General features: G+C 41.3%; 1 protein-coding gene across 2 annotated transcripts; it reads right to left on the bottom strand.

The window, feature by feature from the left end:
- Positions 1-3,029: 3,029 nt before the first annotated feature.
- ATP6AP2 (ATPase H+ transporting accessory protein 2) lies at positions 3,030-22,187 on the bottom strand. Of its 2 annotated transcripts, XM_004281349.3 has the most exons (9): positions 21,999-22,187; positions 15,908-16,038; positions 14,154-14,285; positions 9,246-9,341; positions 8,967-9,104; positions 8,002-8,055; positions 6,956-7,105; positions 5,945-6,064; positions 3,030-4,015 (listed from the first exon to the last, which is right to left on the bottom strand). In XM_004281349.3, the coding sequence occupies exons 1-9, from the start codon at positions 22,036-22,038 to the stop codon at positions 3,821-3,823; spliced, it is 1,056 nt and encodes a 351-aa protein (XP_004281397.1). In that variant the 5' UTR covers positions 22,039-22,187; the 3' UTR covers positions 3,030-3,820. The 2 variants fall into 2 exon arrangements, with proteins under 2 accessions (XP_004281397.1, XP_033264410.1); XM_033408519.2 differs by lacking the exon at positions 14,154-14,285 and having other exon boundaries at positions 21,999-22,183.
- Between the last annotated feature and the right edge of the window lie 4,100 nt (positions 22,188-26,287).

The following is a 26,287-nucleotide window of genomic DNA, read 5'->3' as shown; positions in this document are numbered from 1 at the left end:
GTTTTTCATATATAAACTTTAGGATCAACCTGTCTAGCTCCATAAAAACATTTTTATTTTCATTAGGATCAGATTAAATGTGTTAATTAACTTAGGAAGAACTGACATTTTTATGATGTTGTTGTGGGTTGAATTTTGTCCACCACAAAGATATGTTGAAGTTCTAACCCCTGGTACCACACAAGGTGACCTTATTTGGAAATAGGGTCGTTGCAGATGTAAGTAGTTAAGATGAGGTCATACTGGAGTGGGCCCAGTACTGAGGGTGGGCCCTTAGTCCAATATGACTGTTCTTATAAAAAGGAATTCTGCCTCAAGTCTAGCATAGAAATACAGGTTTGAGTTTCCAGCCTGCTGGCCTGTGCCCACAATCACATGAACCAGCTCCTTAAAATAAATGTGCATGTATATATGTGTGTGTATATGTATTTTTCATACATTCTCTGGAGCACACCGACTGATATACATGTTGTTTTTCTATTCAAAAAGATGTCTTTTCATTTGTCTATTTTTGTGTCTTTTAAGAGTGGTTCAAAATTGAAACTTGGTTTCTATAGCCATGGTTTGAGATATAACATTCTGGGCTTGTATGTTCTTTCCTTGGGTTTCTTGACAATGCTGTTCTGCCCTCGCAGTACTTTGCATATTACACATGAGAAGTCTGATGCTAGGCAAATTTTCTTATTCATATAGGTAATTTGACCTTGTGACTGGAAGCCCTGAAGATCTTTTGTCTTAAAAGTCTAAAATTTTAATGAGATATGTCTCAGAGTTGATAGATTAATGTCAATTTTCTGAAGTACATGGTGGGCCATTTCAATATGTAGATTTAAATTTTCTCTTATTTCTTGGATTAGAGTTTAAAAAAAGGTAATGTCACCAAAGATTAGACATATTGAGATCATGTGCCTCCTGACATCATGAGCAAATATCAAACCAACAATTTTATAGAGAGACATTCTATAAAATCACTGGCCATTACTTTTTCAAAAGTGAACCAGTGGTCCAGTGGTTAGGACTCGGCAATTTCACTTGTTGGGGCCCCGGGTTCAATCCCTGGTCCAGTCCCTGGTCGGGGAACTGAGACTAAGGAGACAGGACAACTAAGTGCGAAATGCGCTCCTGAACTGCATCTGGGTCCAGTAAAAGGTCACTAGAGTAGGACAACTGACATAATTTACTAACCAAAGTTTGTTCCTATTATTTGCAACCAAGAAACTAGCCAGTACATATCAGTGGTACAATGATGGGCCCAAGCAGAGTTCCTTGAATTTGGTACTATTATTATAGTTTATATTAAGCATTCACAAACCTTTGAGCATGTTATCCCACTGAATGCTGACTTTCACAAACCTGGAGTATTACCATCCCCGTTATATAGATGAAAAACTTTGATTCAGAGAGGATTAAGGGATTTGCCCAAGATTGTTCAGCTAATAAGTGGTGAATCGGATAACTGAATTCATCTTTATTTCAGTTACAGTGCTTCTTAACTAATGCCTTTTTCTGACAACTCCTTATTTTTCCAGGAAACCACTGCATAGTCTGTCGTGAAAAGGCTGGAAAGAAACCTACCTGAAGCCAAGGTTGGAAGGCCTGATGCCACTGCACGTTTTGGAAATTGTTGGTCGATCACCCATTAAAAAGTAAGTTTATGGCTTCCATATTATTTGGTACTAGTGAAAATGGATTCAGGATAGCATTCCTTCACAAAAGACAGCCAAAGAAAGTAAAAAACCAATTTTCTATTACTCTTAACAGAATTAGGCTATAAGCAGCATCTACCACATGTAGAATCTCAGGTATTTTATAAACCTGGAATATTCCACCGATTAGATATAAAGTGACTGGGTTTTCTCTTTCAGTGTCAGTGGAATAGTCTGCCATGAGCCTGACTTTCCTGCCTCTCACACAAATCTTGACATCATGATTTATGTTCCTGAACAAATTAGACTTAAGAGCAAATCATCAGCAACAGGTATAATAATCTTGGCAGAACATTTATTTTAATTAATTGCTTTCTGCCTACCACAGATGGAAGGGTGCTGATGCCATTTACCCTGTAAGGATTAGTGCTGTCATGTTGATTTTTTTTCTTCTCCTAGAACTTAGTCTCATCAGTTTTAAATTACAAAGGCACTGGTTTACTTCATATTTCATCATAACAATCTAACTTCTGTGGCAATACTTATATAATAAACTTGTGAAAGAAGAATGAATTTTAACTGCTCTGCAGCGTTGTAGATCCCTGTTCCCCAGACATAGGCCCTGTTGGGTTCCATGGGGGTCAGAGTGTTTGCGGAAAATGCCCTCACCCTCATAAACCTGGCAGGGGGTAGTGGTGGAGAACACTTGAATGATTTTAGGGCCATTAGTTTTTCTTTCCTGTGGAGTTATCAGCTTCACTATTTATAGTTCAGTGAGAGGCAAAAAGAAAACAAAAATTTCCTCCACTCTATGGAAGTTTAACACTGTAACTGTCAGCGGTATCCTGCAGTAGTGGTAGAAAACGCAGCTAAATAGACTCTGTCTTCTCAGGTTATTGATTTGATGTTCTTTGCAAAGAAGAGGCAGACAGAGCTAATACTAAACCCAAGTAGGGTTCAAAAAGGTGAATATTACAACTAATTGATTGTCGAGTATGAAGAACTAATAAGGTAAAGAACTAATAAGGTAAAGGCTTAAGGGATACCGTTTTAAATTCTTATAGCTTACCCAATTAGATTTTTAAACTTCAGGATTATGTAGCTAAGTTACTTTAGTATGAGAGTTGTGCTGCCCTGCCCCTGGGAAGGAAATTTAAGCCTTCCCTACCTGAAGTCTAAGTAGGTGTGAATTTATCACATATTCTGTATAAATTCAGTAACAAGCATAGTAATTGAAATGTCTTCCTCATATTGGTAATGAATCTCAGGAGGCAGTGAGAATAAACAGTTCGTGTAACAAAACAGCCAATTTTGATTAGATTAAAACCCTTTTCAGTTAGGTTTTTACAATATAAAATAGATCTAATATTGAAATGACACAGATTTGGAATCATTATTAACTTTATTTGCCACTCTTTATTATTGGTCCACTTCCACATGAAAAGTAGGGAGCATCTACTTCCACTTAGCATTCTATAGAATAACCAGAGTAACTTACAAAAGGGGAAAAATTACTGAAATCATGCCCCACGATGTCCCCCCCGTTTTTGTGTGTGTAATTACAAGCATCTGTAACTCCACAGAGCTAGTTCCTGTTTACATCAATGTAGTCTCTATCTTTAATATCCACACCTGACCATTCGGATCACCAAACTGTCAGAAGAGGTTAAAAAACAGCTATAGTCTGTCAATCAGATGGAAGTCCAAATCTAAGTGACTATATAAGCACATACATAGTTTAGAGCTGCTTGAAGTTAAAAACCTTTACTCGTTTCAGAGGTATTTACATTAAGACGTTCATGTTCATAGTATATAACAGTCCAATTATCACTTTCACCTGTCCTGTGTAAGGAAGTAAGTTAAGCATTTTAAGCATTTCAAATTCAGTGCATTTTCCCAACACAAACTGTCCTATATGAAATAAATATTTATTTCAGTGCATGTTTCCAAATGTTAAATGGAATGAAATTAATTGTATTAAATGGTTATATCAATCATAGTATTTGAGCATCTATATCACACAGCTATATATAATTCGCTCTAAAAGAGCATCATCACAGGCACACAAAATAGAGAACACAAATCTGCTTTTTTATACTATCTACTTTACACACTAAAAGATTTATTATAACGAAAATTTCCAAACCCCTTTTCTAAGTTGGCATAAGGAAAGTTCAATCCATTCGAATCTTCTGGTTTGTCATCCTATAAATGATGCTATCATATCCAGGATCCATGTTCCAAATATTGTAAGAGGTGATAATCACAGCCAAGGCCAAGGCGATCATTATCCAAAGTATCATGTTGAAAACCACTGGATATTCAAAATTATACTTATATGCGAGGTTATAGGTACTTGATGGGTCCTTCTACAATAAAGAAATCAAGAGGGAAGAATGTTAAGTTAGGAAATTATCCCAGTTTGCTAGCTATGATTCATTTATCTAACAAACTATATTAATAAGTGGCATAAGAGCTCCTTTTATATTAGGAGGAACCAAGAAGGGGAGCCTTCACAGAGAAGGTAAGCACACTGTTTGGTGGAGGTATATATAGTGCTCCAACTGCTTGCAACGCCGATAACGTGACTGTAAGTATACTGTGATCCAGCCAGTTCATGCCCTGGGGAACACACTTGTAGATGTAGATGTGTACCAAGACATGTGCAAGGATATCCATCAACGGGATGGATAATTGTGGCACATCCAGTGGAACATAGAGTAGTTCAGGTCATTTTACTGCTGTATTTATCAACTTGCATGGCTCTTAAAAACAATACTGAGCCTTTGCTCAGAGTAAAATACATATAGTATGATTCTAGACAGGCAAAACCAAACATTATTTAAGGATAAATACATATGTATTAAAACTGTAAAGAAAAAGCCAGGGAATGGTTAGCCAGGGAATGGTTAACATAATATTCAGGAGAGCAATTACCTCTAGATGGGGAGGGTAAAGGAATAAGACAAGAGGGAGCTTCAGAAGAACAAGTATTCTCTTCAGCTTTATAACGTTAATTTTTAGAATTCTTCACTAGTATTACATGTTACATACTTTGTATGCTGTGTGTGGAAGGTGTGTCCTGCCAGGGAGGCTTTACATTTGCTTCTGCTGGAGGCCACCGGTCTTACCAGCCTGGGGCTGAGGTTTGTGTCAGTTTCTTGGCCTGGGGCTTCCTAGAACTTGCGGATAGTATAAATTTGAGCCTCAAACCCACATAAAGGTGGCCCTGTGGTTAAGGATTCCCTAGGAGACATTCCACCCCCAGCACATACCCCGACTGCACAGCCCCCAAGCTGCCTTCCTGTCTCCTTCTGCTGGCAGGCAGGCTGTTTTCTAGTCTGCCCTCACTGCGGGCACAGCCCTTTCAGGGTCCCAGCTTCACGGGGAGGCGTCAGTTCCAACTCCCCACAGAGAGCCCAGTTGCTCAGTAACCCAACTGGAAATGTTCCCAGGACAGCCTAACACAGTTCTCCAGTTCCCTTTCTTAGTTGCTCCTTAAGAGTTTCCTTTACTTTTTTGAGAGTTAAACTGTGCATTCAAGAGGGTGTTTACTTTTTATCCACTATTTCTAGCTCTGTAGTCGGAAAATTTCGGTTTGTCTAGCCTGCCATGCTGTCTTAAACAGAGGTCTTTCCACTCCGAAACAATCGCAAACCAGTCACATCTAGATTATCTTGAACACACTCATTATTTTTGAGCATCTCACTCTAAGTCCCACGCAGCGATTGGTAAAACAGAGGAGAGTGCGGGCTGCAACCAAAGGAGAGCGTCCATAAACGACTGGGAATCCGCCTGCTCTGAGATGAAGCCAGCTGTAAGTAATGTTCTTGGCCGTGCGCACACACGCGCTTGTTTTACTAGGGCTGGCACCCTTGCCTGTGTCCTCTAAATGCTTAAAAATCAAAGCAAGATCCAGGTCAAAATTGTATTAATAGAGAGTGTACGTAGCCGGAAAATGGGAGACTGTATCACAAAGACAATGTACCTCTGAGAAAAGCAGACTCCACACGTTGAGAGCGCCACACCACTCCCTCATGTTAACTTCTGAGGTCTCCTTGTAATACCCATATTTGAATTACCTTATGGGCTCTGACACATTTGCTTTTATCCCTAACAAAGTCTTGCATTATCTGATTACAACCCCAAAGAACCGAGCATCACTGGCAAAACACACATACCTACGTGAATAACTACGTGAATAAGAAACCTACGATTTACTGACTGCTCATTCATACTGCCCACCAGTGATACAGGATTTAGTGGGGTTTTTAGAGTTAATCTAAAAACGTACTCACCGCTTGTTTTGCCTCGAGGATAGTCCTAGTCTTCCTCGCAAGGGATGTGTCGAACGATCTGACAGTCACTAACTCTACCACTGCATTCCCACCGTAGAGATTGTACATGTCATCTGCAAACTGAAGAGTTACTGACGTTACTATGAATCTCAAAACACATACTTATTTAAAATTTTCGTAAAGCTTCTGTGCACTACAAGAAAAAATACAATTACCTACTGGCTCATGAAATACAGTGTGTCTTAAAATAGGCAAGTCTTAAAGGTTTAAATATTCAGAAAAGTGTTAAGATTCAACATATAAACGTTCAAAATAAAATTACTTCCAGAAAGGAGTAGTCACTGAATTTGTTGGTGTATAAGTTGGGGGCAGGGAAGTAGGAAAAATGAAATCTTTGTTGTCTCTGGTTGATCGCAAACATCTACAAAGATTTAACTATGAAGCCTCACTGAAGAGCTGCAGGTGAATAACGTCAAGGGCAGAAGAAAACTAGCATTTACTAGTATCTGCTAAATGTCTGGTACTGTGCTAAGTGTTCTCCTTCGGTTATTTCATGGGGATTAACGGGGACAGAGTTTCGGGGAAGCTGAAAGTTCTGGCGATGGATGGTGGTACAGTTGCCCAACAACGTGAATGTACTTAGTGCCACAGAGCTGTATATACTTAGAAATGGTTAAATGGTAAATTTATGTTAGATATATTTTACCAGAGACATCCCTGGGATTTCCCTGGTGGTCCAGTGGTTAGGACTTGGCACTTTCACTGCCGGGGCCCGGGTTCGATCCCTGGTCGAGGAACTAAGATCCTGCAAGCCGCTCGGCAAGGCCAAAAAAAAGACAAAAGACAGACATCCCAACATACACCTGTGACCTACTCCATCCTCCGTCACTGAAATTAGAGGGCCCTCAAAGAAGGTGAGTAAAAAGACTTCAATCAATAATTTCACTAAGCAGATTTTCCCCTAAAAGTCAAATGCTCTAACTGCTCACACCCCATTCACTGATGGTTTACCTTTTGTAGAGCATCAACAAGGATCTTAGAAGCATCTCTAAATTGTTCAGAGTCTTCCCCGTAACGTTTCCCAATTTCGTCCAAACCTGCCAGCTCCAGTGAGTATAAATCAGGAGAATGATCCTTGGCTAGATGCTTATGTCGAGACAACTTAGGAGAACAAACAAAAGGAAATAGATGAAGTATTTTCAAACACAGCCAGTTGGAGTTTTACACCTAACTAAACTAGGCAGCAACACCCCAGGGTACCACAATAGTCTAGAACGGTGGCAAACAGAACTGGTTTAAATGGGAGTTTCTGATAAAACAAATCCAACACAAATCTCATTTTTAGGAGCAGTTATAATAAAAGCTCTTTTAAAAATTAAAAATTTCTTAGTTTAAAAACCTCAGGTACGGGCCAGGGTATGAGAGAGCAGATGGTTGGACCAGACTGATCCCAGAAGAGACGAGCCATCAGTGCTCACAGAGCAGTCACCTCCCACACCACCAGCACTACACTTCCACACTCCCCAAACCAACCCCACTGAGAGTTTGGGCAACAACTTCAGAAGACGGCACACGGGTAAGATTTTCTATTTCATCATAGGAGGGTTTTTTAAAAAAAGCCATTCACCAAAATCACCAAAAAAAAAAAAAAAAATATATATATATATATATATATATATACACACACACACACACTACAGGCATATATATTCCCTTCCTGACTTGGTCGACTGCATTATTAGTCCAAACTGTTTAAGTCTTGATGTCTGAGTCTTGATGTCTGACAAGAAATCAACAGGTCAGAAGCCTGTGTTCTTGGAAGATATATTAATACTATCCCTCCTAAAGGTAGAAATGCAAAGTAATTTGTTAACATGCGATGAGTTCAAATTTCCCAACACCACCGCTGATTTCTCAACTTCCATGGAATCATAAATCTAGGGCACATAAACTTTTTGACTGGTTTCACTATCATTCAACTATCATTCAAGGACTCTCTAGAAATGTCTTCCGGAACCAGAATAAATGGAACTGAAAAATTAGAGAAGCCTACTTACCAGACTTGAAATATCATGTAGCACTTGCAGTTCAGAAAGAAAAAGCAGATCAACCTGCAGAGAGCAGAAAGAAATGAGCATTATTTTATTTTATTTTATTTATTTATTTATTTTTTTGCGGTACACGGGCCTCTCACTGTTGCGGCCTCTCCCGTTGCGGAGCACAGGATCCGGACGTGCAGGCTCAGCGGCCATGGCTCACGGGCCCAGCCGCTCCGCGGCATGTGGGATCTTCCCAGACCGGGCCACGAACCCGCGTCCCCTGCATCGGCAGGCGGACTCCCAACCACTGCGCCACCAGGGAAGCCCAACAGCTTTATTTTTGATAAAGCTGTGATAAAGCATCTAAACTCTAAACTGGTTTTCCCTCAGGACATCAGAACATTCTGGCGCACTGCAACGAGGTCCTGCCAATAGCCTACTTTGCTCACATCCCTTGAAGAATAAAAGATGGTGGTCCTGGTCATCCAGAGTAGGTGAAGAAGGGAGGCTACCACAAAGGTGGCACACCATGTGGTTAAGAGGGTGCATGAACAGGTGGTGAAGCTGGCATACAGGAGTCAAAAGTAAGGGTGGTGCCCTCCACTGTACAGTCAAGAATGAATTAGAAAAATGAGGCAACACATCAAAAGTGGCAGTGAATAACGGCTCCCACATTACCAGGTCCACACAGCTCTACCAGCTAGTTACTGTGATTTCTGGCCTGTCAGGATCAATTGGTGGCAACCCTTGCGCTAGAACGTAGTGCTATTTATTACTACAGATCAGCTCACAAACAGAGTCAATTCATTCATGAGATTCATTTTTTAAAAATTACACTAAAGGAAAAAAGAATCTACTCCAAGCAATAAACTTGCAAAACTTTTCATTTTCTAAAAGGTCAAGTTTGCTCTAAAGTCAGGAGCATAAGAAATGGGAAATTACTAATGATGTTCATTTATTCATTCAATAACTGTACTACTTACTTCATTGTTCCTACTCAGAGAATTGAGGGGAAGTGAACTGAGAACAGAGTTTTCTTGAAACAGTCGATTGCGGAGCTGTCTTAGTGTTACCGAGAGATCTTCAAAAACCGAGTTTGCCTTCCCCACCATGTACACTCTCTGCAAGAATCCAAAAATTTTGTTACATTCTACAGAATAATTCCAATATACAGAGGTCTGTCAGCATTTTTCATAAATTTTCATTAAATAAAGAAAGCTTATTTTTTAAAGCATTTAAAATAAAAACTGTATCACACTTACTTCCTCACTGGGAGCCAACTGTAGAACTACAGGAGTTTCTTCAGAAAATAAGGAGTGAATGGAATTTGCAACGCTGTCAAGACTAAAAGGAACTGCCTGAAATTTAATAGTGAGATCTTAATTATTATCAGAACCAAAATGGGAAGAAAAATCATTTACATAGTATTAAAAAAAAGAGCCTTAAAAAAAATGTACCAGCATTTTCTATGGAAATCAAAAAATCATATCCAAACACAAAGAGCCCTTTTGAGGGCACAAGAAGATTAAGCAGCCCCCTAGTGGGCCAATGAGTTCGTGTCTCCAAATGTGCCTGTATGAGAAAAAACGTGCAAAATAAAGGACAAAACATTACCTTCCACAAACGACCATTTTCTGGTGGTCATTCAGGTATTTTAAGCAGCAATACATCTGGTTTCAATATTGATAAAATGTGCCACAATGAATGTATATTCTACAATAATGATAATGTATTAACTTGCATTTAAGAGAAGGTCAAAGGAATTTGAAGACTTGAATATAATTGAAAGAGACCATTTTTCATTTCAGAATTTTAAAAATGTTTATAAGATGTAGGGTTTGGTCTTCAGATAGACTGAAGACTCAGGCAAGGCATAAAGTATGTCACAAGAATTCTGAATGTGAAATTTATCTTGGGAACACATGATATTAATAAACCGAAATAGCTAATTGTGATAAAAATGTACTTTTTTCCGTGAATTTATTATTAAAGTGAAACATACACATAATATGGTGCACAGATCTTGGAGTCAAAGCTCAAGGAATATTTACAAATGGATATGCTCATATAAGCCAACCAGAGCAAAACAAAACATCAGCGCCCTACAAGCCTCTCTCCCCACTCCCTCCACCCCCAGGGGTAACCAAAATTCTGACGTCTATTCCCATAGACCTGTTTTTGCCCCACATTATTTTATGGTAATTTTCCCCTCAAAAACTTATTTTATTCTTAATATTATTACAACAAGCAGTACAGTAGTAATGTTTTTGTTTTAATGGAGATTTCGTACAGTGATTTTTTTTCCCCCAGTAATTGCCTTTACTATTATTAAAAGGTTCATGTGTATAAGTAGCTCGTTAACGTGGGCCAGGCAGAAATAAATGTGATTAATAAACGTGAAGTGTCATCTGTTTTTACTCTTACACAAGATGCATATTAACTCTTCCCCAAATTCTCTTAAAATAAGTTAATGAGTAACTGAAGAAGGGGAAGAGTTCCAGCTTGCAAAAGCATCCTGTTACAAGCTCCCTGAGTCAGCCACAAGCGCTCCTCCTTTTGCAAGCACACACTTCACTTCCTTGGGCTTTGGAAGGAATACGAGAACATGTAACAAACTCTCCAGCCTCATTTCACCTCAGTGGCACACACAGCAGGAAAGTTGAAGATTAAAGGTAACGTGTCCCTAGCAATCAAATTGGAGAAGCTACTGAGTCAGGTGAGCGCCAAACTGTGAAGGAAAAGAAAAAATTATATAGACTGCTATACTATAAAAGGAAAAAAGGTCACGCTTAAAATCCCATGACTGTTTTCTTCTACTACATTATAAGGATACACGTTTGTCCTGGGAAAAATGTAAATTCTGTATCTACAGGACTTGAAATCTAATGATAACAGCTAGCTAATCAAATAGAAGCTTTAAGTGGAATTCTAAGGCTTTTCTTTTTTGGGGGGGTGATTTTTCCCTCAGAGCTTTATATCTTTCCACCTACTGCCACTAAAAGGATTAGAAGCAGTCAGTCAGGGTCAAGCAATAACATGACCTCTTTTTAAATGTTTAGTTTTGGATTGTAGGCTAATGAAAATCTTAATGGCATATTGGATTTTTAATATACTTTATTTTTTGGCTGTGCTGTGTGGCCTATGGGATCGTAGTTTCCTGACCACGGATGGAACCTGTGCCCCCTGCAGTGGAAGCGCGGCGTCTTAACCACTGGACCAGGGACGTCCCATATATACATTTTGTTTTGTTTTGTTTCCCTTTTTTGCGGTATGCAGGCCTCTCACCGCTGTGGCCTCTCCCGCTGCGGAGCGCAGGCTCAGCGGCCATGGCTCACAGGCCCAGCCGCTCCGCGGCATGTGGGATCCTCCCGGACTGGGGCACGAACCCGTGTCCCCTGCATCAGCAGGCAGACTCTCAACCACTGCGCCACCAGGGAAGCCCCCATATATACGGTTTTAAAAGAGATCTTCTACAGTGATTTTCACAGAAATCACATAACAAGCTACTTAATAATCTTTGCGAAGACTAAAAGTATCTTTTTCACGTCTTGCATTTTTATTGTTCCCTTCCTTCCATTTACTCTGAAATTCTTCTGGTTTCTTTAGCTCATTAATTTCCAATCTTTTAAATTATCTAACATGTGCCTGTAGGGTTATAAATTTTCCTGCTTCTTACCACTTTAGCTGTGCCCCACAATTTTTAAATATATGGCACATTTGTGATATTCAGTTCCAAATAATTTCAGCACTTCCACCATAATTTTCTCCTCAACCAATGAATTATTTAGGACTGTGTCTATTCCAGCTATCTTTTCTTGTTGGCTTTTTAAAAATTAATTTTTAAGAGTTATATATATACATGCGGTTTAAAGAGACAATTATCTAAGACTTTCTATGGAAGATAAGTTTGCGCATCCATTTCCTATTTCTATGAGGTACTTTCTTTCCTCCCCCGTCTTTTTTCTTCCTCACTTCGAGTTAGTTTTTCCGGTTTTATTGAGATACCGTTAACATACATCACTGTGTAAGTTTTAAGGTATACAACATGATGGTTTGACTTACATATACTGTGAAATGATTACTGCAATAAGTTTAGTGAACATCCATCATCTCATACAGATACAAAAAAAAGAGAAAGCAAAAAAGAAAATTTTTTTCCTTGTGATAACTTAGAATTTACCCTCTTGACAACTTTCACATGTATCACACAGCAGTGTTAACTAGTCATCATGCTGACTGAACATTACATCCTTAGTACCTATTTATAGCACTCACCTTCAAATCTTTTGTTCCCTTTTCTTTTTACCACCACCTCTAAATGTTTACACTACTCCATCTTGATTTTTTAATTTTAGGCATTATGTATTTATCAGCCATTATAGAAAATGAGGATCTAGCTCTCCCACATTACCAACCACAGCCCTATCCCCTTACAAGCACTCTCTCTCTCCACCCTCCCAATAGTTATAATTTTCATTTCTGTATCATTTTATTATAACTACTTAAACAATATTCTCAGCCTAGCTTCATACTATGCAATTCCTGCTTTTCCTTTCTTGCGCTTCTGGTCCCTAATGGCAATGATGAGAAATCTGCTACCATTTTGCTCTCATTCCTTTGTCATGACAGCGTCTTTTCTCTCTGGCAAGATTATTAGCGTCCGCGTCCTTGACAGTTCTTCAATTTCACTATACTTAGGTGTTGATTTGGCTTTAGTCTACCTCAGTGTGCTCTAAACCTGAGGAGTCGTTCTTGTGTTTGTTTCTACCATTTCCAAGCATTTTTTAAGGTATCATTTGTTACTGTATTCAGATTTAACTGCATTGTGGTCAGAGAGGGTGGTTTATATGATACTGATTATTATCCATTGAGATTTGCCTTGTGGCCTAGTACATGGTCATTTTTTGTAAGCATGTCATGTGTGCTTGGACATAATCTATACTAGGCCACAGGAAAAGTGTGAAACATGCCCCACCACCAAAATCAACATCATATAGACCAGTGTTACAATGCAGTGAAATGAGAAACTGAAAAATCAAAACTTATTTTGAAAGAACCCATATGTTACAACACTTCTAAATAACTCATGGGTTAAAGAAATCAGTATATCAGTATAAATTACAAAATATTTTTAAGTGAAAATGAAAGCACCACATATCAAAAATATCTTTCAACTGCCTCTGGTTTCTATCCCTTCCTTTAACTCTTTCACAATTTTAATGTATGTATTTTTAAATCTCTTTTTGAGGCTGGTCTGTTATCTGCAGTAGTTCTAGGGGGATGAATTCTGTTTGTCGCACCTGCTGACTTTCTCATGGCGTTTTTTTCCTTCAAGTGTTTGGTAAATTCAACTCCTCTTCGATTCTTTTTTACCGGAGGAGCCCTGGGCTGGGGAGGTGTCTGTGTGGGGTGGATTGTGTGAATCTGGAGCATGTGACTGCACAGCACAAGCCCATAGTTCCGATTTCCCTTAGGGGGGCTCTTTGGGCCCCACAGCTAAGGGTGGCAACCCAGCTCCTTCATGGTAGCCCTGGGGCAGCTGGGGTTTTAATAGTCCTCCTTTTAAGAACAAGACAGCATTTTATAGCCCCAGGCTTTCTGTAGGGAACACAATTTCACCTTCAGCTCCTGCTCACCACTGTGGCTTTTGAATTCTCTATTCATATCTGGCACCTGTGTGTACCCCTTGCTTGCTTTCGAGTTTAGTGATACATGTAAAGATGTTTAGTGACTTCTATATGCTTACAGTAGAAGGATGGCCTCTCACAACAGCTCAGTCAGCCATATTGCCTGAAAGGCCAGTGAAGGGATAAGTGAGCCAGCAAAACTGCCTCCAGTCTCCTTCTTACACAAAAATGATAAAATTCTGAAGGGAAGGTGACAAAATAATGCCCTAGAAAATGTCAGCAGGTTACACCCTCAACTTGTTTCTCTTTTTTGAGCCTCTGACTATTCTGAGAGTGGGCCAATTTCTCTACCTGTTACCTTAGAAAGTATTCTCATCCATGGCAAACAGCCAAGTCTCAATAAATTTACAACCATCATATAATTTAAAAAAAACTATTAGTGCATTAAAAAAAAACACGAGTGCTTAGAACACAATCCATAATGACAGCTGACAAAACAAAATTTTAAATGCATCCCTTTAATTCTTTATAATAAATACTCACATTTTCCAAAGGGTACGAAATGACACTGCCTGGGGGTAGAGCAAGCTTGTCCACTCCCTTCACCATCACCATAACGGTAGCCCGAGGACGGTGGAATAGGTTACCCACTGCGAGTCCCGGCCAAGAAAGGTCCTACACATTGAAAAGTGTGAAACTGTCCCAATTATCAACTCAGGAAACCATTTCCCTAATAACATCTAACAAGCAGAATTACGGGGTACTGGGATGACACTGGCAATGAAAACTCACACGGACAGCAAATGTCTTATTTAAAGCAGTAGTTGCAATCTCCTAATTGAGGATGCTGATTTCTACCTTCTTCGTTTTCTTAAACTTCTACAGACTTGAAACAATAAAGTCTAATAATAAGTCATCTCAAACCTTCTGTGGAAAAAAGCAGGCAAATAAACAAAATGTAGGTACTTTTCAAATTCCAGATTACAAAACATTCTCTTTTCCATATAACCATGGACATTTTCTTCCCTCACATCATTCTTTGCCCTTACCTACAGCATCACTTTTCTTTCACAGTGACACAGCAAAGCTACCATTACAACATTCTCTTTAGACTAAGTGCTTTATAAATAAAATTCCTGCTGAAAGTAACTCTCAGTAGTTGATTAGTAATTATTTCTAAAGGTTACTTTGACAGCCATTTGTAGTCAAAATTAAGTTTGTAAAGAACTAGGTACAAATTTCATCCTTAAATGTAAACAACCCATCAGGTTCACGCAAGGAACGCGGGGGCTCCACCCAAAGGCCCAGCAGAGGCAGCTCCCATGCATTGCTTCTGGTTTCAAGGGCACTCAGGACCTAGGAAGAATGTTCCTTTGAGTGACTGATGACATCTAGAGACCACCTCAAAAGCACCAAAGTTTAAAGTGGGAGGAGACAGGAAGATAAAGCAAACTCCATCTCCTTTCTTCCAGCCCTGAGCTTTATAAAATGTCTCATACTGACGGGACCTAGGCCCCCTACGCAACAATCATGTAAGCAGCCAGTTATTACAAAAGGTTATGGCTACTGACCACACTATTTTCCTAAATTCAGGTAAGATGCATATACATTTTATCATTCATAAAAAATTGCAATGGACTGAATGTACGTGTCTCCTCAAAATTCATATTGCAAAATCCTAATCCCTCCAGTATGACGGTATTAGGAGTAGGGGCCTTAGGGAGGTAACTACATTATGAGGACGGAATCCTCGTGAATGAGCTTAGAGCGCCCTTATAGAGGGGACCCCAGAGGGCTCTCTCCGGCTCTCTCCACCATGTGAGGGTACGACAAGAAGTTGGCAGTCTGCAACCCAGAGAGGGCCTTCACCAGAACCCTACCATGCTGGCACCCTGATGGCAGACTTCCAGCCCCTGGAACTGTGAGAAATAAATGTTTATAAAGCAGCCAGTCTATGGTACTTTGTAATAGCAGCCTGAACCAAGACACAAATCTATCACGTGTACTGGAAAAACACAATAAAATTATACATCCTATTAATAGTAGGACAGATGCATTCTCTTATATAACAAAGAACGTCACTACTATGAATAAACGATTACATGGTTAATCTTTTATAATGATTTGTTTTCATAACCGAGCTTCGAACACTTATCCAAAATCTCCCTGACTACAAATAAGCTTTTTCCTTTTGTGACCTGGACCTATGTTTGCCCGTTGCTTTCCTGGCATATTAGCAGAAATCAACAAAAATGCGTGCACAAGCAGCTCCAAATATTTTTTTAAAATACACATACTTCTTTCACAGAGAAGCCCATGGACAATGCAGCCACGTCTGGGATTCGCTCTCCTGGTATGGGCCAATTTCCATCCCGGAAAACAACAGACCCTGGTGATCTTAATATACTGAACTCGTTCCCTAAGACACCTGAAAGGAAAACAGATTAATAAATGATCACCATCATAAATCTTTTGTACCCACATTGAAAATTATTAAATATAATACATACTTTCCCATTCTCCATTGACTTTAGCATACTAAATTTTGATTGGACAAAATGCTAAAACCTAAACATCAACAAATTCTTTTTCAAAGTATCACTGTAAGAATTTAAGTCCATACATTCTGCTGTAACAAAGTTACAACTATGAAACAAGATTCTCCTAATGATCTAGGTGCCTTCCTACAGATGGCCCTTAAACAGGGGCATGTGGCAATTTGGCAAGAATTAGAAATCAGCAGCATTTCTCCACATTTTTAAAGAACCAAAACCAAAACCTTGGCCCAGACCAGAAAGGAAGAAAAGAAACTTGAAATCTGCAAATTATTTCTACCATCGAGGGCTTCCCTGATGGCTCAGTGGTTAGGAATCCGCCTGCCAATGCAGGGGACACGGGCTCGAGCCCTGGTCCAGGAGGATCCCACATGCCGTGGAGCGACTGAGCCTGCGCTCTAGAGCCCACGAGCCGCAACTACTGAGCCCACGTGCCACAACTGCTGTAGCCTGCGTGCCTAGAGCCCGTGCTCCGCAACAAGAGAAGCCACTGCATCGAGAAGCCCACACACCACAACGAGGAGTAGACCCCACTCACCGCAACTAGAGAAAGCCCGCGCACAGCCACGAAGACCCAACACAGCCATAAATAAACAAATAAATATTTCTACCATCGATCCTCTCTTGAAAATGCAAATTCATAAAATTCCTAGTATATCACGCCAAAACTTCAGCAGGTTAGTATATCTTAGGATAGATCATAGCTTCCCTTATGTCCCACAGGCAAAGCTATTGAAATGAGTACTGTCAAATGGGGGGTCCACGTTACCAGTCAGAATGTAAAATACTTCAGACTCTAGAAACAAAGTCCAGGACATAGTTTTTCCAAGGCACATATCAAGAGGCTGAGAAAAGGTATTCTGTAATAATAAAATCAACTAGTCTAGGGGTATGGGGCCTGGGATTAAGAGGTGAGAATGAGAATCAAGGGACTATGTTACAGGCCCTCCAAGGCTAAGGATGAGGGAGGTATCTTGCTTCTTCACCCATCGTGAGTTAACCCAGTGATGTCTAGATTACACAAGGACAAGTAACTAATGGAAACTTTCGAGTTCCTATGAAAAGATTAGTTCCAAGTCCAAAACAAATCTTGGTCATGCCTAGTACAGGAAAATTAGACTTTAACAAAGCATCACTGTTACTCTCTTGACCTAAGGAAAGTACCACTTACAGGCTATGGGAATAACGCTGGAAGCAACAGTAAATGTTTTGTGTTGCAGTATTGACAGTAAATAAAAGGCCTCAGGATGGTGCTGATACAACATGAAGAGTTACGAGTTTCATTCAGCACAGCCACTAGAGCAGGAATTTGCAAACTGCTCTACCCGAAGGCAGACAAAAATTAGCAGGATGGAATGGCAGTTTGTAAATGACAGACATCTTGCTTCGCTGAAGTAGTAGTTAACTGCAAACTCTAAGGAAAATGAGGCAGCAAGGAAGGCATACTTTCTGAATACCATACACACTTAAAGAACAATATCTGGATCTGGAGATTGCCTTGTTTGAGATGCAGCCCTACTCACTCGACCCCAGCAGAGCTCTACTAAATTACTTTGCCTCAACTTTATAGTTAGAATCCACTTCCACACCTGTACAACAGTCCTTCAGCAGCCTAGAGCTTCAGAAAACCTTACAAGGACTCCTATACTGAGAAACTGCTGCTTCACGCAGGCATCTCCGGGATACCTGAAAGAAAGTCACCCATCCTCTACCTGAATGTGACCAGTGAATGGGGATGCCACCTCAGCGCCACGTTTGCCAGCAATCATCTCCATTGTCCCAACATTCTAACCTTTTAAAAAGTTTAAGAAGTTGGCTTCCCAACTTCTCTCAACTTCCAGTTTTATCACTCCCAACTCAGTCTCACCAGATAACCTGATCTCCAGCTTCAAGAGAAAGCACAGGAATTCCTCCAGCTTCCTGCTTCCTCTCCCCATCACAAGTTTATCTGCACAAGCCCCTATCCTTATCTCCTCTCCTTCCAGGTGCTGGCAGGGATGTCCCTCCTCCGGTTGAAAATATCCCACGGTTCAGCCTTCAAGGGACCTTCATTCATTCACCTACTGAATTATTCATTCAGGGTTTATTAAGTCTGTATTCTGGAAGAGAGGATGTATCAGGAGTTAGGTGGCTATATGGTTTGAGGCATACGAAGCTGGCCCTGTACAAAAGAGCTCCACGAGGGCAGAGGTTTCAGTCTGTCTTGTTCACACAATATCCCCAGGGCTGAAAACGGTGCCTGGCACACCGGTGCTCAATAGATACTTGTTGATTGAATGAATGAAGCCACATGTTGCACTAGCCGTTTCCCCTCTCAACTGGCTCTTTCGCTTCAGCATAAAAATACGCGTAGGGTGCTCCCATTCTAAAATCCAAACCACAAAACCCTTCCTTTGGTCCTACCAGCCTCCACCTACTTCTGCTTCCCTTCAGACGAAGAATCCTGGAAGAGTTGTCAGCCATCACTGGCTCTGCTACTTCTTCATCTCCTGTTTGCTACCTAACCCACAGCTTCTGACCCCACCATGCCACTGAAATGACTCACCAAATCCCAAAGACAATTTTCAGCCCTCAATGTATGTAACTTCCCAAAGCAACTGATACTGACAACCCCTTCCTTGAAACTCTCCTGCCTTGGCCTCCATAAGCCCGGGCCCCTGGTTTTCCTTCCAATCCCTCCGGCTACTTTTCTCCTCAGTTTCTTCCCCTTCCCATCCTTTAAAGCAGTGACGTCCAAACTTTTGAGATTTCAACCCTTTCAGTATAAAGTTTGAAAGTATTCCCAATATACATATATTTACTTATAAAGTATACATTTCTAGTATAAAATATATATTCATAATATATTACAGAACACACAAAATAAATAGAAATTTTTTAAAAGGATGACACACCTTAGTATTCTTCCCAATTTAATCATGAGAAAATAGCAGACAAGCCCAAATTGAGGGACAGTCTACAAAAATATCTGACCATTACTATAAAAAAAAGAGAGAGCAAATAAAAGACAAATGGAATTTCCAGTACATTCTTCTGGCATCCCAATATCACTGGGCACACTCCACTTTGGAGATCTGCAGCTCCATTTCTGACCCTCACTGCTTTCTATTCTACACTGTTCTACAATGGAGTCCTCCCCCTGGCTGAGCCCATCTACTCCTTAAGACTGCAAGCACCAAAAACACACTAATGGCTCCCAGATTTTTATATTCAGCTTAGATTTCCCTTGAACCTTAGGCCTACATACCCCACAGTCAGCTGAGCGTTTCCTTCTAAGTCCCACGGGTCCTTCAAACTCAACAGGTTCAGAACTGAATTCACCATTTTTCCATACACGCCTCCTACATTCTCTGTATCAAAGGATGACACCACCTTCCACCCAGCTGCTTGAATTAGTCATCTTTAAATCCTTCCTCAGCACCACAGCTAATCAACCAATGAATTCTGTCCATCTTTTGTTCTTCTTCTTATCTCACAACCCTTTCCCCTCCATGCCCAGGGTCCTCATCAGGCCCTCCCCACTTCAGGCCCTCCCGAGGCTTGACAGAACTGGCCGCCTTATGACCTGTCATGCCACTCTCAGATCCAGCCTTCCCAGCACCTTTTCAAACTACAGATCTGAACATTCACCCTGCAGCTCAACCACCTTCACTCGATGCCCGGAGCCTTTGAAACAAAATCCAAAATGTAACACCCAAAGCACTTCACCACCCTTCCTTTTGGGATCTCCCCAACTTAACCCCTATGCGTTTCAGCTCCACCAAACTATTCGCTCTTTTGCTCTCACACCTCTGTGCTTTTCTTCCCACCCCAACCTTTCACACATTTGCCGGTGAGGCACCCTGCCGAGGGAAATCCCCCCCCCCCCCCCCCCCGCCTCCCCAGTCTAAGAGAGAGGTTAAGAATCCTTCCCCTCTTTGGGAACTCCCCACCATACTATGCTGTCATCTATGAATGGGGATGGAATCAACAAGTGAAAAAATAAACAGGTCCTACTTTTGACCTCTGGGGCATCAGTGACCAAACTGAATCCCTCTTCAACGTGACATCCCTTCAAATTCCATGTGTTCACCCTTGGCCTTTTCTCTCCAAGCTAAACATCTGAATTTTTTTCAAATACTCCTCATGACCTGGTATTCATAACCCTAGATCCCTTCCCCTGGTCTCTGGTTTGGTAACACCATTGTAAAGGACTTATATATTTTTTTCTCAAATAGAGAAGTCAGATCTCTTAAAGATGTTTTCCATTAAATCACATTTAGTCATTGTGGAAAATAGTAATTTCACCTCATCTGACAAGAGCATGCAGTGCAGAAGCTGACAGGATCAGATTCTTGATCTGTATGAACTAGACTATTATAGTTAGGAAAGCAGGTTCAAACCATATACAGAAGCAATTATTTTGCCTCAGACCAAAACCTAACAAAAACCCCTAAACCTCACTGAATCAAAATAATATCAATCATAACATTAAAACATGGAATTTCAGCGAGATGTTCAGTTAAATCACAGTATCAAAAGGAAGATCTTTAAATTTCAAAAACGGAATTTAAAAACTTAAAAAATTCCCCCAAAGAAATTGAGTAGATAGATCAGAACGACCTTGACAGAGCCAGAGACGAAAGGTACAACACAACCTTAAAATTTGGGGGTCACCAAAGTAAGTGTAACTATCATCAACACACAATACTGGGCACCTCCAAGGATGGAGAAAACCTGCAGGTTTCAAAAACATCAAAGGTCTGTACCTTCATGTAGAATTAAACCACCATTCCCAAAGTGGGGCATCTCAGCACCTCACAGAGCAGCGGCACAGGCGTCCTACAGATTTTTAACGTCTAGGTTTTGAATCGACACACTGGGGAACAGGGACCCATTCCTCCAAACTGTTCTCAACTCGGCCTCTTGTTCACCACTGTGCCCCCAGTCCCTGCCCCCATCATTCCCACATTCTCACACCTGCGCCACGACATGTATAATGGGAAAGGCCCACACTTTGGAACCAGCTGATCTGAGTTCAATTCCAGCTTTGCGGCTTACTACTTGTGTGCTGTTTGGGTAATTTATCTAGGCTTGACCACTCTGTAAAACGAGGGTGATATCCTCTTCTAAGGATTGGTGTAAAATTAACCGAATTACATGATGCACGGTAAGAGGCCAATTATGAGCTGACTTGCATTCCCCTTGTTGAATGCTAGGGAACCTAGGTTCCACGGAGAAAACTACCATTTTTTGACATGTGACCCTAAGAACGTGACTCACATCTTAGTTTCCAAATCCTTAAAATTGGGAACTATTGCAAACTACTGAGAGGAACTTTAAATTCTCCTTGAGAAATAATCATACAAAAACAATTACTCCACCTCCAACTTCCGTATCCTGAAACACTGGGGGGAGTGGGAAGATTTCACCAATTACTGATGATAACCGCTAGAAATGAAGACACCAGAAAAATGCAAAGAAAAGCAGCAGCTAATGGCAACTGAGAAGTCTGCCTTCACTTCTTCGCAGAGGGCTGCAGTTCAACAGTTGACTGAGAAATGCATCCCCGTCCTCCGAAGCGCCTCCCGAGCCGGAAGAGGCTGGAGCAAGACAGGCGGACGCGCCTTTCTTGAAGAGGCAAAGGGTGGAGGCCGGCTCAGGTGCCCCCACGCAGCCCAGCCCCGCCCGGCCCCAGCAAGCCCGCCAGGCCGCGCCGCCACAGGCCGGCCCGGAGAGAAGGCGGAGAAGGAGGCGGCTGGGCCGAGGCCATCGCCAGCTGCCCGCACTGCGGCATCCGCCCCACTGCCGCCCACCCGCGGCCGCCCCCGAGTCCCGCGGCCCGGGGCCTTACCCGCCACCAAGAAGGACAAGAGCACGACGAGCACAGCCATGGTTCCGCGGCGGCCGCAGCAGTGCAGGGCGACACAGAGCTGGCCGGCGGGACGCCAGCGACCACCGCCGCACGAGTGGTTGACGAGCTCGGGCTCGCCCCGACTCCCTAAGCCCGCCCCGTCCTCGCCTCCTCTGGGACGGCTGCAGCCTTCTCCACCAATCGCCAGCTACGCCGCGGCCTGCGGAAGAGACGAAGCCCGGGAAACGTTAGCGTCATGGGCGGAGCCTAACGTGATGGATGGAAGGCCCTGCCAATGGCAGGCAGCGATCAAAGAGCCGGGGAGTTCCTCTCCTGGCCCGTGACGAACCGTCACGGGATGGAGGGTAGGGCGGGCGGTCGGGGGCTGGGGGGATGACGAAACCTGTCGAGGGGTCCAGAGAGCCCACAGGGTGGGGCTGCCTCCCGGGTGCGGACCCCTTCGCCAGTCTCGAGCGACGGTCTCCAACCAGGGTGTCTGTCTGTCCCGGTCGCGTGGCCTCGCCCCGCTACGGGTGCAGCTGTGGAAGCTGCAGGGCTGGTTTGGGTTTCGCTATGACAATTACACAGATGCTGAGCACCTGCTGGGAGGAAGCCAGGCGCTTCGGGAAACCCCTGCACTCCAAGTAGGGGTGCTAGATAAACTACAGGACGCCCAGTTACGTTTGAATTTCAGATAAACAACGATACTTTTTAGCATAAACATGTCGTGAATATTCCATGGGACATACTTATACTAAAAAAAAGTATCCGTTGTTTATCTGAAATTCAAATATAACTGGGCGTCCTGCATTTTGATTTGCTAAATCTGGCAACCCTATCTAAGATTTTCTGATCTACCAGGAGTTAATTACATTAATTACTTCCTTCATCCATTCACTCAGTGTTAGGCGAAGGCTAGACATAATAATTTGACCAGGATCCTCCCTTCTCACATCTTACGGGGTTTTATTATTATTATTATTAAACCTATGATATGAAGCAAGAAATGACAGTGTATCATCTGTGGTCAGAAAACGATGTCCCAGCCAATGACCTTGAAAGATGGATGTGGTTTCAGTACGCAAGGATAGGAGATGGGGAGGTTCTTTCAGGTAGCAAAAACTAAACTATGACAGGGAGAAAACCCATCAGGTTAAGCATTAAATGTTTAGTTTAACCAAAGAAGAGGGGCACAAAGTGCTAAAAATTTCAATTAGGGACATGTTTATTGAGGATGTTGAATGTTACATAAAAGAACCACGCTTCAGTTGGTAGGAAATGGGGAGCCACTGAAAGGTGTCTGAGCACTGTTCAGTGCACAAATGCGAGACGAAACTGTTGGGGGGAAATGCCCTACTATTTCCTCAGTTTCCAATCTCCATTTTCTTCTTGGGATTAATAGAGGGAGAAAAAAAGGAGAGTGGGTTGAAAGCAGTGACCCCAGCAGTTTCTCAGGTATCCTAGGAAAATACTCAGGTTTGAACTGTCTAGAACCCCTACGCTTACCAAAGCCACTCTCAGTTTAGGGAATGGAATCTGGATTTCCTCGCTCAATTTCAGAAAACCCTTGGACTCTCGAATTGGCGTTCTTTCGGAGGAGAATTTGCACAAATGTGATTTTAAAGAAATCTGAAGGGGGAAGGGATATTTTTTCATTAGGAATGTGAAATTATTAGATTACCAAAACTATCTAAAGCAGCTAAGTTCAAAACAACTCTAAAATGACTGGCTTGAAAAAAATAGATATCAATATAAGAATTTAATCATTTTTTAAAAATTCATTTTCAAGCACGATGGAATCATTTCTCTTCACATCAACTAAAATTTCATTCTTTGTACCTCTTGCTATGTATTGTAGAACAGGTTCTAGACCAAGGCCCTGAAAACGTTTGTCTAAATAATCAGCTAAAAGTGGAGCACAACTCCTGCAATTTCATCCAGCCTAAGAAACAGGGAAAGGAGTGAATTTTTCTGTTCTTGAAAGAGTTCTAGGACATTCTTATTTCTATTAATTTGAAGTAGACTAAAAATATTATAAATAGACTGGAACATAAAATAAATCCTGCCTCTTCCCCCCCCCCCAAGAAAACCTCAAAATCTCACAATCTTTCATACTCTATGTCTTGAGAAATAACATCCATTTTTGAGCTAAGGGTGAACAGCTTGTCCTTTAAACCTAAGACCCCTTTTCATCTGAGGTCTCAAAGGGGCATTGCTGCTCCTTATAGCCTTGAAATGCAGCAGGATAAACGCGGTAGGAAGCTTTCTCCTTGTTTCATAGACTGAGAGATTGAAACCTGGGGGTGGGCATGCGTACTCAAGGTCACCTTCTGAATCGTCAGCAGTTCTGCTTTATGAACACAGCCCTTCTGATTCAATCTTTAGCGCTCAGTAAACAACCAGTGATGTGCAGTTAACTTTTCCATTGAAGCATTTCGAGGTGGATATGTGTGTGGCAGGATAATATTTGAAGTAATGACCCATGTGTTAGCCTAAAAGAACCTCCTCCCCGACTCTTGCCACACCTCTCCTCCCAGGCCAAATAGCCAAGACTCCAGCCATCCATTGCCCTGAGGGGAGGACTCTTGGAGAAGAACCAGAAAACAAAAATGTCAAATTCCTGGTTCTTGAGTTCCCAAAGGAGAGGTCCAGATAGCAGATGTGAAAGAATGTGTAATATAGTTTGCTTCCCTAACTCTGCCCCCTCCACCCCTTATTAATTCCAGCAGTAAGTTCTGAGTGATCCCAGAGAGACCACTGTGAGATGGTCTGGTCCCTGCAAATCAGCCATCAGGGAGCCCTGTGGAGGGCTCCTAAATTAAAATTAAGGATTTCTTTTCAAAAGACACAATATACAGAATGGAAAAGTGAGAGAGAAGGAGAGAATAACTTTACAGAGGAGAAGCTGACAAACACTACTGCAGCCTGGTGATCAAGGTCAACATCCACAGTGACAAACCATGTTGACAGTACATACTCTTGATATGATGGGATGAGAATGGCACTCAATCTCTGTGACCTTCCTCCCCAAATCCATAACCCCAGTCTAATCATGAGAAAAACATCAGACAACTCCCAATTGAGGGACATCCTACAAGATATCTGACCGGTGTGCCTCAAAACTATCAGGGTCATCAAAAACAAGGCAAGTCTGAGGAACTGTCACAGCCAAGAGGAGCCTAAGTAGACATGACAACTAAATGTAATGTGGGATCTTGGATTGGATCCTGCAACAGAAAAAGGAAATCTGAATAAAGTATGGATTCTAGTCAAGAATAATGTATCAATATTGGTTCATTAATTGTGACACATGTGCCGTACTAATGTAAGTTGTTAATAACAGGGAAAGCTGAGTGTGAGGTATATGGAAACTCTCTGTAGTATCTTCTCAATTTTTCTTTAAATCTAAAACGTTCTAAAAAATAAAGTCAATTAAAAAAAAACCCATAAGGTAAGTGAAAATACAAGTCACAAAATGGGAAAAGATCAATTATATCCAGAAAGTGGAAATCACTCCTACAAATCAATAAGACACCACCTGATAGAAAAATGGGCAACTGACTTGAATAGATACTTTGCAGAAGAGGAAATAGGAAAGATCAGCAACTATATAAAAAGATGCTCAACTTCATTAGTAGTTAGGGAAACGCAAATTTGAAACCACGAGATACCACGACACACCACTAGATTGGCAAAAGCCTAGAAGTCTGACCATGCCAAGTGTAGGCAAGGATGCGAATCAACTGAAACTCTCATAACATGCTGGTGGGAGTATAAATTGGTACAACGATTTTTGAGAACATTGCCTCGTCTATTAAAGCTGAAGATATACATACCCTATGACCCAGCAGTTCCATTCCTTGGAAGAAATACTATAGGAATATGCACTTACATGTGCCGGAATACACGTACAAGAATGTTCATAACAACACAGTTCATAATAGCCCCAAACTGGAAGCAATTTAAACATCCATTAACAGTAGGCTAGATAATAAATTGTGGTATTGTATGTTTCATACAATGGCATATTATATCATAATGAAAAGGAATAAATATAAATAACAGATTATGTATTATATATCACATTTATATTATATTGTATTATATTATATAGAAATAAGAAATGAACAGTATGATTCCATTTATATAAAGTTCAAAACCACACAAAAAGAAAGTATGCTGTTTAGAGACGCAGCATTGGTGGTCAAAGTATAAAGAAAGGCCAGGAAATGATTACCATAAAAATGTCATAGAAGTTACCTATGGGGCGGCAGAGAGAGGGGGATACA

Source organism: Orcinus orca, chromosome X, assembly GCF_937001465.1.
Source record: "Orcinus orca chromosome X, mOrcOrc1.1, whole genome shotgun sequence".
Lineage (NCBI taxonomy): Eukaryota > Metazoa > Chordata > Mammalia > Artiodactyla > Delphinidae > Orcinus > Orcinus orca.
Note: the sequence above shows the minus strand (reverse complement) of the source record. Positions and strands in the feature narration are given on the sequence as shown.

Bases quoted from the DNA above. Each gene is read 5' to 3' on its own strand.
- ATP6AP2 (XM_004281349.3), bottom strand. From the start codon at position 22,038: ATGGCTGTGCTCGTCGTGCTCTTGTCCTTCTTGGTGGCGG. The intron at 16,039-21,998 runs GTAAGGCCCCGG...TTTTCCTTTCAG, and splicing joins CTTGTCCTTCTTGGTGGCGG to GTGTCTTAGGGAACGAGTTC. The intron at 4,016-5,944 runs GTGAGTACGTTT...TCTTTATTGTAG, and splicing joins TCCTCGAGGCAAAACAAGCG to AAGGACCCATCAAGTACCTA.